This window comes from Ipomoea nil, unplaced genomic scaffold (genome assembly GCF_001879475.1).
Source record: "Ipomoea nil cultivar Tokyo-kokei standard unplaced genomic scaffold, Asagao_1.1 scaffold2975, whole genome shotgun sequence".
In the NCBI taxonomy this organism is placed as follows: Eukaryota; Viridiplantae; Streptophyta; class Magnoliopsida; order Solanales; family Convolvulaceae; genus Ipomoea; species Ipomoea nil.
Window position 1 is genome coordinate 1,843,842 of NW_017619403.1, and position 12,303 is coordinate 1,856,144.

Here is a 12,303-nt window from a genome sequence, read left to right on the forward strand (position 1 = left end):
GTTTCATTTTCTCACTCTCTTTCACAAATCACAATACCAAAAATTTTCTCCCTACCAAAAACATTTTAATACAGAGTACTTTTTAATGTTTTTTCTTTAATTATAATTTTCTTTAGTTTCAATAGGTTGGTGTGACTTTAGACTTTATTTCTTCAACTAGTCTTATATTTCAGGTTCCTTTAGGTCCCAAATTGGGAATCTGACAATTCCCCCAAAGGATCCGAAAACATTTCTCTGGGGAGCAATTACTAACACCTACCTCCAATTTATTGCAAAGAAGAATGGATCCTTTATGCTCTATTTGTGCAACCCATGTAGAAGATGTGATTTTTCAACTCTTGTTAATAATTTGTATTAACATTACTTTTTTTAAAAATAAATTTAAAAATATTTTTGAAAATTTAGTTTATTCCAAAATAACAATATAACATAAAACATCTAGTATCAATATTATGTCGTATGTATTTTATTATGTTTAATTTGTCTAATATCAATATTATGTCGTATGTATTTTATTTTTTATTATATTCTAGTTATGTTTGATGTGTGTCGTATGTATTTTAATTTTTATTATGTTCAAGTTATGTTTGATGTATTTGAAATTTTAATTAATATATATTCAATATTAGTCTTATTTCGATCGTCTCAATGAGATCTTTAAAATGGTATATTTTTTATTTAATAATACAAAGTTTAAATATAAGTATTTAACAAAATATAAAATTACATATAATACAAATAAAGGATACATTTGGAATTATAGAAAGAAGCAAGGACAAAAGAGTCATTTTGCTCCCTATTTTACATTTGACGCGGATGAACAGTGCAGCGCCAAAAGAATTGGCGTTATGCCGATTTGGAGTTCCACATTGGAGATCGGAAAAGTTAGAAAATGGCGAGATGGGGTAAATTTGTGCCGAAATGCAACTCGGTTGGAGATGCTCTTAGCATAGCAGATGGCGACAAAGTTATGCTTTCGGAGTTGTTTTGGGACACTGTCCCTCCCTAACTCCATTTCGGAGCTCTTAATTTAATTATACTTTTACCTTTCAAAAAAAAAAAAAAAAAGTAAAACTTTAATAAAGTTTACTAGTTTCGTTGCTTCAAAGTTTTGAAGAGATAAGAGTGTATATCGTCGTATTATTGTAACGGTAAAAAATTGAACTAAAACAACTAATAATGACCAATTGAGGGACTAAAACAATATATAAATAAATAAGGTTAAAATTTTAAGGAAGCCCTAGTATTTTGTTGCACTTGGGAAGATGTAAATCACAGTGACTCAATGGCTCAGTAGACATGGTCAAATGTCGGTGCGCACAAAGGATCTGCCCACTTTAGACATAATCTCCACAATGCCGAAATTCGACAATCATTATTGTGTGGACCATATTTTGTATACGGTAAAATAATGTACATTATTCAGTACAAAAATAATGTACATTGCATTCAGGAGATGTACTTTATTTTTATACTGGGTGTACATTATATTGTATAATGTACATTCAGTACAAAAATAATATACATTTAGTATATTAAAAATGTACTTTTTAATATGAATCACATAACACTATGTGAACTATGGTCCACATAATAATTTACCGAAATTTAAATTTTAGTCTCTTCTTCCACGGTCAGATCCTTCTTTTGTTCCAATAATGACACAATAACTTATTAATTTTAAAACCGAATCAAATTTCACATAAATCGACTCGTAAGAAGAAGTCATCATTAGCATATGTATCTCTTTCTACATTGTCCATGTTTGCTAATGTTTTGCTATATGCCAGGAAGTGTTAGTGCAAACCTAAGGAATTCAAAGAATATTCCAAATGAAAACATTTTTATTACTATAAAATAAATCCACCTCTAAGGCACAAAATTCCCTAGCTAGTATGTTTCCAATTAGAACCTTTTGTCAAAACTACTAAAAAAAACATGCAACACAAGGCTATGCAAGTCATTTAGAACAGTTAGAGCTGTCAATACGATCACTAATATAAGCCTAGAGCTATCAATGCGATCAATAATATAGGCCTAGAGGTGCATCGTGCCAACATTGGTGGGAAATCAAAGGTAACGAGGCATGTGAAATGTGATATTTTGAATTAAGTTTAGACGTGTGGTTGTGTGCATTTAGAAATTACATATTGGTTTATTAAAATAATGGTAGGCCAACCCGCGGCATATCAGCCAAATGGGGTGAGCCTATAATGTCCACATTTTGCAGGCAACCAAAATTGAACGCTCTTACCTATATATGGAGTCCGTTTTTATGACTCTAAAAATAGTTGATAAACAAACTATTAATACAATTGTAAAATTAATAGATCAATTTTTTCAAGTGTGCAACATACTAAGGAACTATGGGTCACACCTCTAAATAGTCAAACTTTTTCTAGACCAATTTTTTTTTTACTCTAATTGTATGAACCACCTTTAAGTTCGTACCATACTCAGATTAATCCTCGTTCGCACCGGATCGGCCCTGACCAAATTGATTTTTTTCATACGAGAGGGGGTTCAAATCCCAACTTCTCTTAAAGGACGAGAGGGCACAGCCACTCACGCCAACCAAACTGATTTGACCAAATTTAGATTAATCTCATAATAATGATCAATTTAGATCAGTCTCATAGTAGTAAAAAAAAAAAAAAAAAAAAAAAAAAAAAAAAAAAAAAAGTAAAAAAGTCACTGCCACCAAGACAATTTGCCAACAGAAACATCAAGAGTCAAGACACAGGAAAACTATCTATAGCCTTGAGAAACAACTCCAGGAACAGCATTTTACATGATCAAGGCTAATCAACGACAAGATCAAAGGGCATAAAACTAGAGAAACCAAACAAGAATGTACCTCCAAATCTGCCCAGCCCAGCCGCCCTAAACCTGCTATCTTTTATCTGCAACATTCCAAATCCAAATCTGTCATTTATACACATGCATACATGCCTGTTCTAGTAACTAATCTAAGCTGAGCTGAGGAAAGGGAGGGAAAAAAGTTATGGAAAACGCGGCGAACATTAAGAGAAAAGATGGTAATAATAGTAACAGAAACCTGGAAACCTTGCTAGACTTGGACAAATCCGATGAGCTGAGCAAAAATGTGGCTAAGCACCAGCCATCACGGAAGCTGATTCGAGGCGAAGGTCTAGAGTACGAGAACCTGTGTTATAGCGTCACCAAGGTGCAGAAGAAAGACGGGGTGAGAATCAACAAAGAAGTTTACCTTCTCAACGATATCTCGGGCCAGGCTATTCGAGGTGAAGTTCAGGCCATCCTGGGGCCTAGTGGCGCGGGGAAATCCACTTTTCTTGATGCTTTGGCTGGCCGGATTGCTCGTGGAAGCCTCGAAGGATCTGTTAGAATTGATGGGAAACCGGTTTGTCTTCTTCTCTTTATTATCACCTTATTGATTTTCTCGATATTGTTGTTCATACTGAGAATCTGCAGGTCACAACGAGCTATATGAAGATGATTTCTTCGTATGTGATGCAAGAAGACCAGCTATTCCCCATGTTAACCGTCTTCGAGACCCTCTTGTTTGCAGCAGAACTTAGGCTCCCACCTTCGGTTTCTCGACCAGAGAAGAAGAAAAGAGTCGACGAGCTCCTCGATCAACTAGCCTTGACGGTATCAACACTCACTCACTCACTATTCCCCGCCTTCTCCCAAACACATTTACAGAACCTCAAAAAAAACAAAACTTTATGCAGAGTGCTGCACATACTTACATTGGAAACGAAGGGAAGAGAGGAGTATCGGGTGGAGAGCGACGAAGGGTGTCTATTGGCATTGACATTATCCATAAACCATCCGTCTTGTTCCTCGACGAACCCACCTCGGGTCTTGATTCCACAAGCGCTTATAGCGTAGCAGAAAAGGTTAAAGACATAGCGAAAAGTGGCAGCATAGTAGTCATGACAATTCACCAGCCTTCCTTCAGGATCCAAATGCTCCTCGATAGCATCATAGTTCTCGCTAGGTAAAACCCCGAAATTTTCCTCCATAAAAGAAATAGCAACACCATTATAAGTTCATACTTGCCTGCAGGGGAAGACTTGTATATTCAGGAACTCCAACTGATCTACCCGGTTACCTCTCGGTATTTGGAAGGCCAGTTCCAGATGGGGACAACAGCTTAGAATACCTCCTCGACGTGATAAAAGAGTACGAAGAATCAACAGTCGGGCTTGATCCTCTTGTCTCCTATCAACGCAATGGCACCAAACCTGATCAGGTAGCCATGACCCCGATTCCCAAAACACCAAAAGCTCCATTTACTCCTGCAAAATCATCGCCTTGGCCCAAGCCTTTAAGCTTCATTAGCAATCAGTTCTCCACTTCAAATTCAGCAGATTCTATGCAATTTTCATACAACGATGAGGATGAGTTCGATAAATCCTTGGAGCGGAGGACTGCTCATATGCCAACGAGCATGCACGGTGGAGCTTACAATCCTCGCCTAGCTTCTCATTTCTACAAAGACTTCTCACTGTGGCTCTACAATGGTGTCAAGGGGACGCCTCACCGCCCTCCAACGTGGACCCCAGCCCGAACTCCTGGAGTGGCTTCGGGTAAAACATCCACTACTTCTGGTGCCAGGAGTTTGAATTCGAGTGAATATATAACATCTCAACCGACCACAGCTCTTCCAATAACTCCTCCAGTTTTCACCTCCGAACCACAATCCTATGTTGAAGAATTTGAGACTGAAGAAGTGCTTGATGAACCAGAAAACCGGGACAAGTTTGCAAACGAGTGGCTCCGGGAGGTAGCAGTGCTGTGTTGGCGCACAGGGCTTAATGTTATCCGAACTCCCGAGCTCTTCCTGTCCCGACTGATAGTCTTGACAGTGATGGCTCTGGTTCTATCTTCACTCTTCAAGAGGCTAGAAGATTACGACTTTAGAACAGTTAACCTTCTTCTCAACTTCTACATCTTCGCCATCTGCTTAGCCTTCTTCTCTTCCAACGATGCAGTCCCGACTTTCATCCAAGAACGCTTCATCTTCATCCGGGAGACTTCACACAACGCTTATCGCGCTTCCTCTTATGTCATTGCTTCCCTCGTAGTATACCTCCCTTTCTTCGCCATCCAGGGATTAACATTCTCCACCATTACAAGAATCCTCCTCAAGCTGCACTGCAACCTCACCAACTTCTGGCTGATTATTTACGCCTCGCTGATCACTACCAACGCTTACGTGATGCTGGTCAGCGCCTTGGTTCCCAGTTACATCACCGGCTATGCTGTCGTGATAGCTACCACAGCTCTCTTCTTCCTTACCTGCGGGTTCTTCTTGAAGAGCTCTCAGATTCCCGGCATCTGGAGATGGCTGCATTACATCTCAGCTATCAAATACCCGTTTGAGGCCTTGCTGATAAACGAATTCGGAGATGCTAAGCATTGCTATACTGGTAATGTTTCGGATCTATCGCCTGGCCCTCTGGGAGAAGTGAAGTACAGTTCTGATCAGCCGAGTTGCGGGTTGGCTGGTTTGGCTGGTGACGATGTTCTGGTATCCATGAACATCAAGGGCGGTATCTGGGAAGATATCGCGATCCTGCTGGCCTGGGGAGTTCTTTATCGTCTCCTTTTCTATGTGGTTCTCAGATTCTACTCCAAGAATGAAAGAAAGTGAAGCTAGCCCTGAAAACTTTGTTATGCATATTGTGATTATTAACATTCTAGCAATTGTGATTTTCAATGGCTTATTATCTTTTAGACTCTATAAATAGCTCTCTAAGATCATGTGCAATGACCTTGAGATGACATACCAGTAGAAATCTCAGAGAAATGAAGAAAGAAGATAAACAATAATTCAATTTTTCAGAAGGCGCTAGGCGCTAGACGGGTGCCCGGGAGCACCTAACGCCTAGGTAGCCGAGTAATTATTATTATTATTTTTAAAAAAGACAGTTAACTGTTAGACTGTTATGATCACTCAAACTAGTCAATTACATATGTTAGATTGTTAGTTGACTACTTGGCAGGAGAAATATGGAAGAGGAGCAAGCGAGGCTAGTGAAGATGACCAGGGCGACTCAAGACTCAGCGTATCGATTGCAACGACAAGCAGTCAGCAACTACGACCAAGCGACTCAACAACTCAATGCAGCGACTACAACAACGAGTAAACAAGGAGGCTAAGGAAGAGTGGCAACGGCAATTGCAGGATGGATAGAGACGACATGCTCTGTGGAGAGGGCGACGCTAAGCTATGTGGATGCTCGACGTTTTGGCTTTTTTTTTTTGGGGGGGGGTTGGGGGGGGGGGGGGATTTTGAGGGATTCACCACTATTTTGGAGATCTTTTAAAAAAACACGTAGCCAAGTTGGATGCCGGCTCAACCGAGTTGGGCACTAAGGCACCTAGTTAGCCAGCCGACTAAAAGCTACCTAGGGCTAAAATCCCCCTCAGGGGCGTCTAGGCCAATTCTTACAACACTGACAATAACTCAAATAGGAAAAGAAACAAAATTGGAGCTTCTAAACTGCTTCTGTTATTCAAGAAACCTGCAGAATATAGAAGACACTCTTCACAAGAATTAGCAAAGGGGTGTATAAAGCTAAAGGAAGCTTCAGCTAACATTTAGACCATTTATTGAATCATATGTAAGATAACATTCACAAACGCTCATATGCAGACCATATTACATTTGTGCAATTAGTTCAACTGTAAAAGGTAAAAAGCATTCTTGTTCAGTTTCTTTTTTGCCCTAACAAAGCCCTAGATTAAGCTTATTCAGAGAGTCAGTAAAACCTTGGATTTCCTTTCACAGATTCTGTTAACTAGCATGTTGAGCAATCTTCGTCTCGAGGGAATTCTTGTCGGCACCTATCACCTTGTCAACCTCGCTTCCATTTTTTATGAAGAAGAAAGTCGGAACACTGCTAATGTTCCATCGAGCAGCCACGTCTCTTGCCTCATCAATGTCAACCTTCAAGAACACGACTTTTGGATACTTCCCAGCCAAGCTTGTAAAAAGCGGGGACATATAACGGCAGGGCCCACACCATGTTGCGGTGAAATAAAGGATTGCCAGCCGGGATGCCCTTGAAGCAGCAGTTAACTTGGTATCCAATTCATCCAGAGCATGGACTCCAATAACTTGTCCTGCATATTACAGAAAAATTAGATGGAGTAAGTAAAAGCAAAATAATGTCTCGAGAATGTTCAGAATCAAGCATTTAGTCAACTGGCGATGCTTATGATCACGTAAAAGATGAGTCTCAAGCAAATAACCAAATCGAAAAGGAAATCAACTCAACGACCCACATACCATCCTTGAGAACAGAAGCAGCTTCAGGACCCTACAACCATTTCAAGGAAGAATATTAAGAGAACTCGTGAGCATCAATTAGCCAACCAAAAGGCTATACGTAATTTCAATATCTAACAAAGTAACAGTATAAATTAGAATGCAAATTTAAGCCAACCTTAATGGGACTCAAATAGAAAACTGCTTAACAATATGTTCGCATAAATCCCATATAACGACAGAATGGAAACACCACTCTTGAAGAAAACAGCAACCAGAAGTTTTACTTACAGAAGTTTGTTCCATTTTCTCCTCCTTTTTAAAAGTTGCCTGTAGTAAAATTTTAATCACAAATGTGAGCTTCAATAGTTAATTAGTCAAAGAATTATAAAATGCACTTGAATCATGTTAAACACCTCTGCTCTTCTCCATCGTCTCTCACGTTCCATTTTCTTTAGCTCTCTCTTTCCGCAAGCGTTCATATTTCCGGCGGTGCTCTTCAATTCTACGAGCATTAGGTTCAACCTACCATGTTTTTTCAAAAGGCAAGAATATCTTTTACAAAACTTTCATCTGCAAAGGAGGCAGGGCAAGGGGAGAAACTTAAATGCAAAACATGAACTACCATAGCCTTTGAAGAATATACCTTCTTGAGCACCTCATTAATCTCTTCATCAAAATCTATTCTTGATGCCACATGCAGATCACTAGCAGCCTCTTCCCATAAGCCTAGCATTGCCCTTGCTATTCCTCGTACTTTATATCCTTTTGCTGAGTCGGGGTTGATCTTATATTTAAAGAAGAAAGAAGACTCAAGATTAAGTATACACCCCAAAGAGTTGAGAAACTTGAGATACAGTCATTTGCATCTTAATCAGATATACTCCGGTAGTTCAGTATAGTTTTAATCTTAAAATATAGCTGCATGCACACCTGTAAAGCTGCATTAGCATCACGGATTGCAGCATTTGGCATTTTAAGTTTAATAAACACACTACCTGTGCAAGTATAAGATTTAAATACGGAGTAATAAATAAACAGAACAAAAACATATAGACACTTAGTTCAGATAGATCTTATGTTATAGAATTACCTCTGGTTGCATATAGTATTGCTGAAATTGGATTTAACATGATAGCTTCTGTTAAATGATCTATGGCTTCATTCAGATTCCCTGATAAGAAAATAGTTCATTAGAGCATAAATTTCCAAAATGTAACAATAACAGAAAAGTAAGCATGAGGATCTAGATCACACTGACAGCTAAAAACATAAAATACCCTCAGAGATTGCATTCACAGCTTTAGACTTTGACATTTGAGCAGCATCTTGGCTTTCCTCAGTTACTTCTCTTGAAGGATCACCCATCTGCCATGCCACAACAAAAGAATTTGTTCAATATCAAAACATGTGTTTAAATTGTGTCTTCATATTCCCTATATCACACCTTTTGTGGAGGATCATTGTCAGGCTCCACAACATCAGCACTATCCAATTCAACATCAGACTCAACTATATCTTCATCCATGCTATTGTCACTTGGAAAATTGGGCTTCTTGTAATCATGAAACTCTTCATCATCTTCCTCCTGGATAGGAAGGTCTAATGAATTAATTCTTTAAACAAAACTCTAACAAACAACGAGATCCAAAAAATCAATAATGAAATCTCGACCAAGAATAATGAAAAAACAAAAGTGTCACACCTCTAATGAGTAAAAGAACAAGTGATATGGATGGCACAAATATCCTATACTGCTAAATAGATTACAGAAAAATTTCTCCAATGCTTTCACTAACTAGTAAGAAGTAAAAGATTGAATGGACTGAAGGGTGGCCAAGTAGTAGAAAGATACAATGTTTTTTTATATAATATGTTTGATACAGAGATTACATTGGAGCCCAGTATTTATAGGCTCATTCAAATAAGTTAAAAGACTCCTAGATAAGCTAAAAGCATCCTAGAGATATATAAAGAGAGTTTACATATATATTACATTCTCTTTCTTCATACTATTTTTTACCGGAGCTCCATTCTCACAAGTTATCCAACTCTAATATCACGTTAACAAGTGGCCTAAGCGAAAAACTCAACAAGGATAGAGTGTATGTTGATATAATATGTGTTATACAGAGATTATAATGGAGCCTAGTACTTATGGGCTTATTAAAGTCAATGAAATATATAAAGAGTCTTTACATATTTATCACATTCTTATTTTTCACAACTTTGAAATTTGAACTTGAACCATTAATTTTTTAAAGATATCCACGTGTATGGTACATACATGAACTAGGAATACAGGCAAGCCCAAAAGAACTGGTTTCAAAATTATTCTAATCAGTAACATGAAGGGCTTCACTACTTACATAGTTGTGTTTAGCTAAGCCTCAATAATCCCAGAATACTCTTAAGTGTTAGTGATTGATTATATATAAGGTAAAGCTTCTTTCAAGAGCAGCATTCAAACCCCGTGTATATATCTGAATAAACATAAACACTCGCATAAAAGCTTGCTATTTAATCATCAAGGAAAAGGGTCTTTCAAGAACAAAATCCCTAATACTTGAACACAATCCTGTGACAGGAATGTAGGACATGGTTTGGTCATTCGTAAAGGGTGGAGCTGTGTTTAGTCTGGTGCTGTCAAACTACAATGATGCCTACTCCAAAGGAAATTGAAATTTTAAAAAATAAAATCCTCATTTTCAAAGTGTAATTATTTTTTTTTTGGGTGTAGCCCATAATTTCCACTGTCGGACAGAGTGACTAATCCCCTCGCTGAATTGTAGGCACCTCTATTGGGTGGGACAGCTGGCCTGGAGATTTAACGATGCTCTATACCCAAAGCCAATGATCGAACCATTGACCTTTGGTTAAGGATGGATGAATCTCTTCCACTCAACCATACCCCAAGTTTTTCAAAGTGTAATTATAGTCGCTTCCTAACATACCCCACACTGTAACCCTGGCTTATAATAAGCAAGCTTATATTAATTGCTCCAATTAACTAGCTTTTCAGCTAATAAACTTCAATTTTTCAATTAACTAGCTTTTCAGCTAATAAATTTTAATTTTTTCAGTAATCCCTCTCCTACACCAAAGAAGAAACAGAGAAAAATCGTTCCATTCAAGCAAATTAGAAGTGAATAGCAGCAAAAAAGTCGAAGATAGAAAAATGGAAGCTTACTGTTTTGACCTTCGGAGGAATTCGAGCTCCCAAGCTGAAAATGAATTTTTACCCGATATAGTAACCAATTTTACAGTGAACGCTTGCTGAAAAAAACAGAGAATAAGAAAAGCTAACCAGGAAAAAAGTAGTACCTTTCCAGATAGCTCCTGAAAAAGGAAAGTGAAGGAGTGTGTAGAATCGAAGGGTTAGCTTTGCAGTGATCAACGAAGTACTTTAGCTCTTCCAGTCTCCTGGCATCCATGTCCATCTCTCTCTGTCTCTCTCAAGGGTTTTTCTATACATAATATACTTTCATTTCACGGAGTAATAAAAAACAGGGAAACCTGTTGAATCGGCAAAAATTAAAAAATAAATTAAATCAAATTAGGTTGTATCTCAGTTAAAAATATTTGGAATAAAGACACTGAATTGCTCACCAAATTGCAATTAGATTATCGAATTTAAAAAAAATACGATTAAGTCTTTAAATTATACAAATTCATGTAATTAGATCTAAAATGACATGTTTACTTGATACTTTGCTAATGTGAAAATCGTCTCCATGGCTGGAGACAAAGGTCTTCGTCTCCTGCCATGGAGACGAGGGACGGCCGGAGACGATTTCATCTCCCGCCGTTTTGTTTTTTTTTTTTTTTTTTAATTTTTTAATTAATTTTTTTGTTTAAAATTATTTTTAAAATTCGCAACCTACATGTCAGGTAAACATATCATTTTAGACCTAATTACATGTATTTGTGTAGTTCAGGGACCTAATTGCATTTTTTTTGAGTTTAATGGCCTAATTGTAGTTTGGTGTGCAATTCAGTGGCCTATTTGATCCTTATTTCAAAATATTTAAAAACAAACAGAAAGAGAAAATGAAGAATCAGTAGGCAGTTAGAGAAGATATCTATGTTCGAATCTAGACAGCGACAATGTGAGAATTATATTTAAATTGAGCAGATTTTTTACAATTATTATGCTGTGGAATTGTGTTCACCTTGCAAGGGGAACACGATTCTATGTTCATAATTATAAAGTTATATATTCATAATTTTTGAACTTCATATTCATAATTATTTAACTCTGTATTTACAATTACAGAACTCTATGTTCATAATTACTTAATTATATGTTCATAATTATAAAGCTATATATTCATAATTTTTGAACTTTTTATTCACAATTACTGAATCTCTATATTCATAATTACAGAACTATATGCAGGGACGGAGCCAGAAATTCGGTTGAGGGGGGGCGAAACAGTACAGACGGATTCAGAAAATTTTTCCAGAAAAGGCGAAACATTAAAACAAAAGAGATAATTTAAAAATAAATAAATAAACTACCTAAGAAATATAATTGTAAATATTGTTGGATATGAACGAAAAATAAAACATATCGAAACTTTATAAAAAATATTCATAACAAAATATGAAACATAATTAATAAAATAATTTGAATAGAAAACACATTATAAATTACACATCTTATTATAGAGAGTGTGTGTGTAATATTAAAAAAGCTATTAAAAAAAATTATAAAACTATGTTGATGCTAAGATTGGAACTTTTAATTTCATTATTACCAAAGATGTGCTCCACCACCTACTCTAACTCACTTCTTGTTAATATTTTATAGTTTTTTTATACTAATACTAAAACATGTACTATATATACATATATACATACAAATACTATAAATGGGGTGGGGTGGGGTGGGGTGGGGTGGGGTGAGGGGGGGCAGCCGCCCCCCTGCCCCCCCCCCCCCTCTCCCTCCGTCCCTGACTATATTTTCATAATTATATTCACAACTCTATGTTCATAATTATAGAACTATATCTTCATAATTATTAAACTATATATTT

At 37.0% G+C, this 12,303-nt stretch overlaps 2 protein-coding genes and 1 long non-coding RNA gene across 3 annotated transcripts; 1 reads left to right on the forward strand and 2 right to left on the reverse strand.

Moving 5' to 3' along the window:
* Positions 1-2,826: 2,826 nt before the first annotated feature.
* LOC109163078 lies at positions 2,827-3,283 on the reverse strand. The gene is made up of 3 exons (XR_002051192.1): positions 3,230-3,283; positions 3,059-3,151; positions 2,827-2,903 (listed from the first exon to the last, which is right to left on the reverse strand). It is a non-coding gene; the product is annotated as an uncharacterized LOC109163078 (long non-coding RNA).
* On the forward strand, positions 2,895-6,239 carry LOC109163077 (ABC transporter G family member 6-like). Its single transcript, XM_019311796.1, has 4 exons — positions 2,895-3,382; positions 3,454-3,633; positions 3,717-3,985; positions 4,054-6,239. Exons 1-4 carry the CDS (start codon positions 3,005-3,007, stop codon positions 5,642-5,644), a joined length of 2,418 nt encoding a protein of 805 aa, XP_019167341.1. The 5' UTR covers positions 2,895-3,004; the 3' UTR covers positions 5,645-6,239.
* A 328-nt stretch (positions 6,240-6,567) lies between these two features.
* LOC109162974 (TPR repeat-containing thioredoxin TDX) lies at positions 6,568-10,744 on the reverse strand. The gene is given in 12 exon segments (XM_019311681.1): positions 6,568-7,119; positions 7,286-7,316; positions 7,556-7,594; positions 7,681-7,720; positions 7,722-7,789; positions 7,911-8,051; positions 8,198-8,262; positions 8,358-8,438; positions 8,545-8,632; positions 8,712-8,852; positions 10,455-10,488; positions 10,589-10,744. Coding segments are annotated over 12 exon segments (1,173 nt in total). The 5' UTR covers positions 10,705-10,744; the 3' UTR covers positions 6,568-6,790.
* Between the last annotated feature and the right edge of the window lie 1,559 nt (positions 10,745-12,303).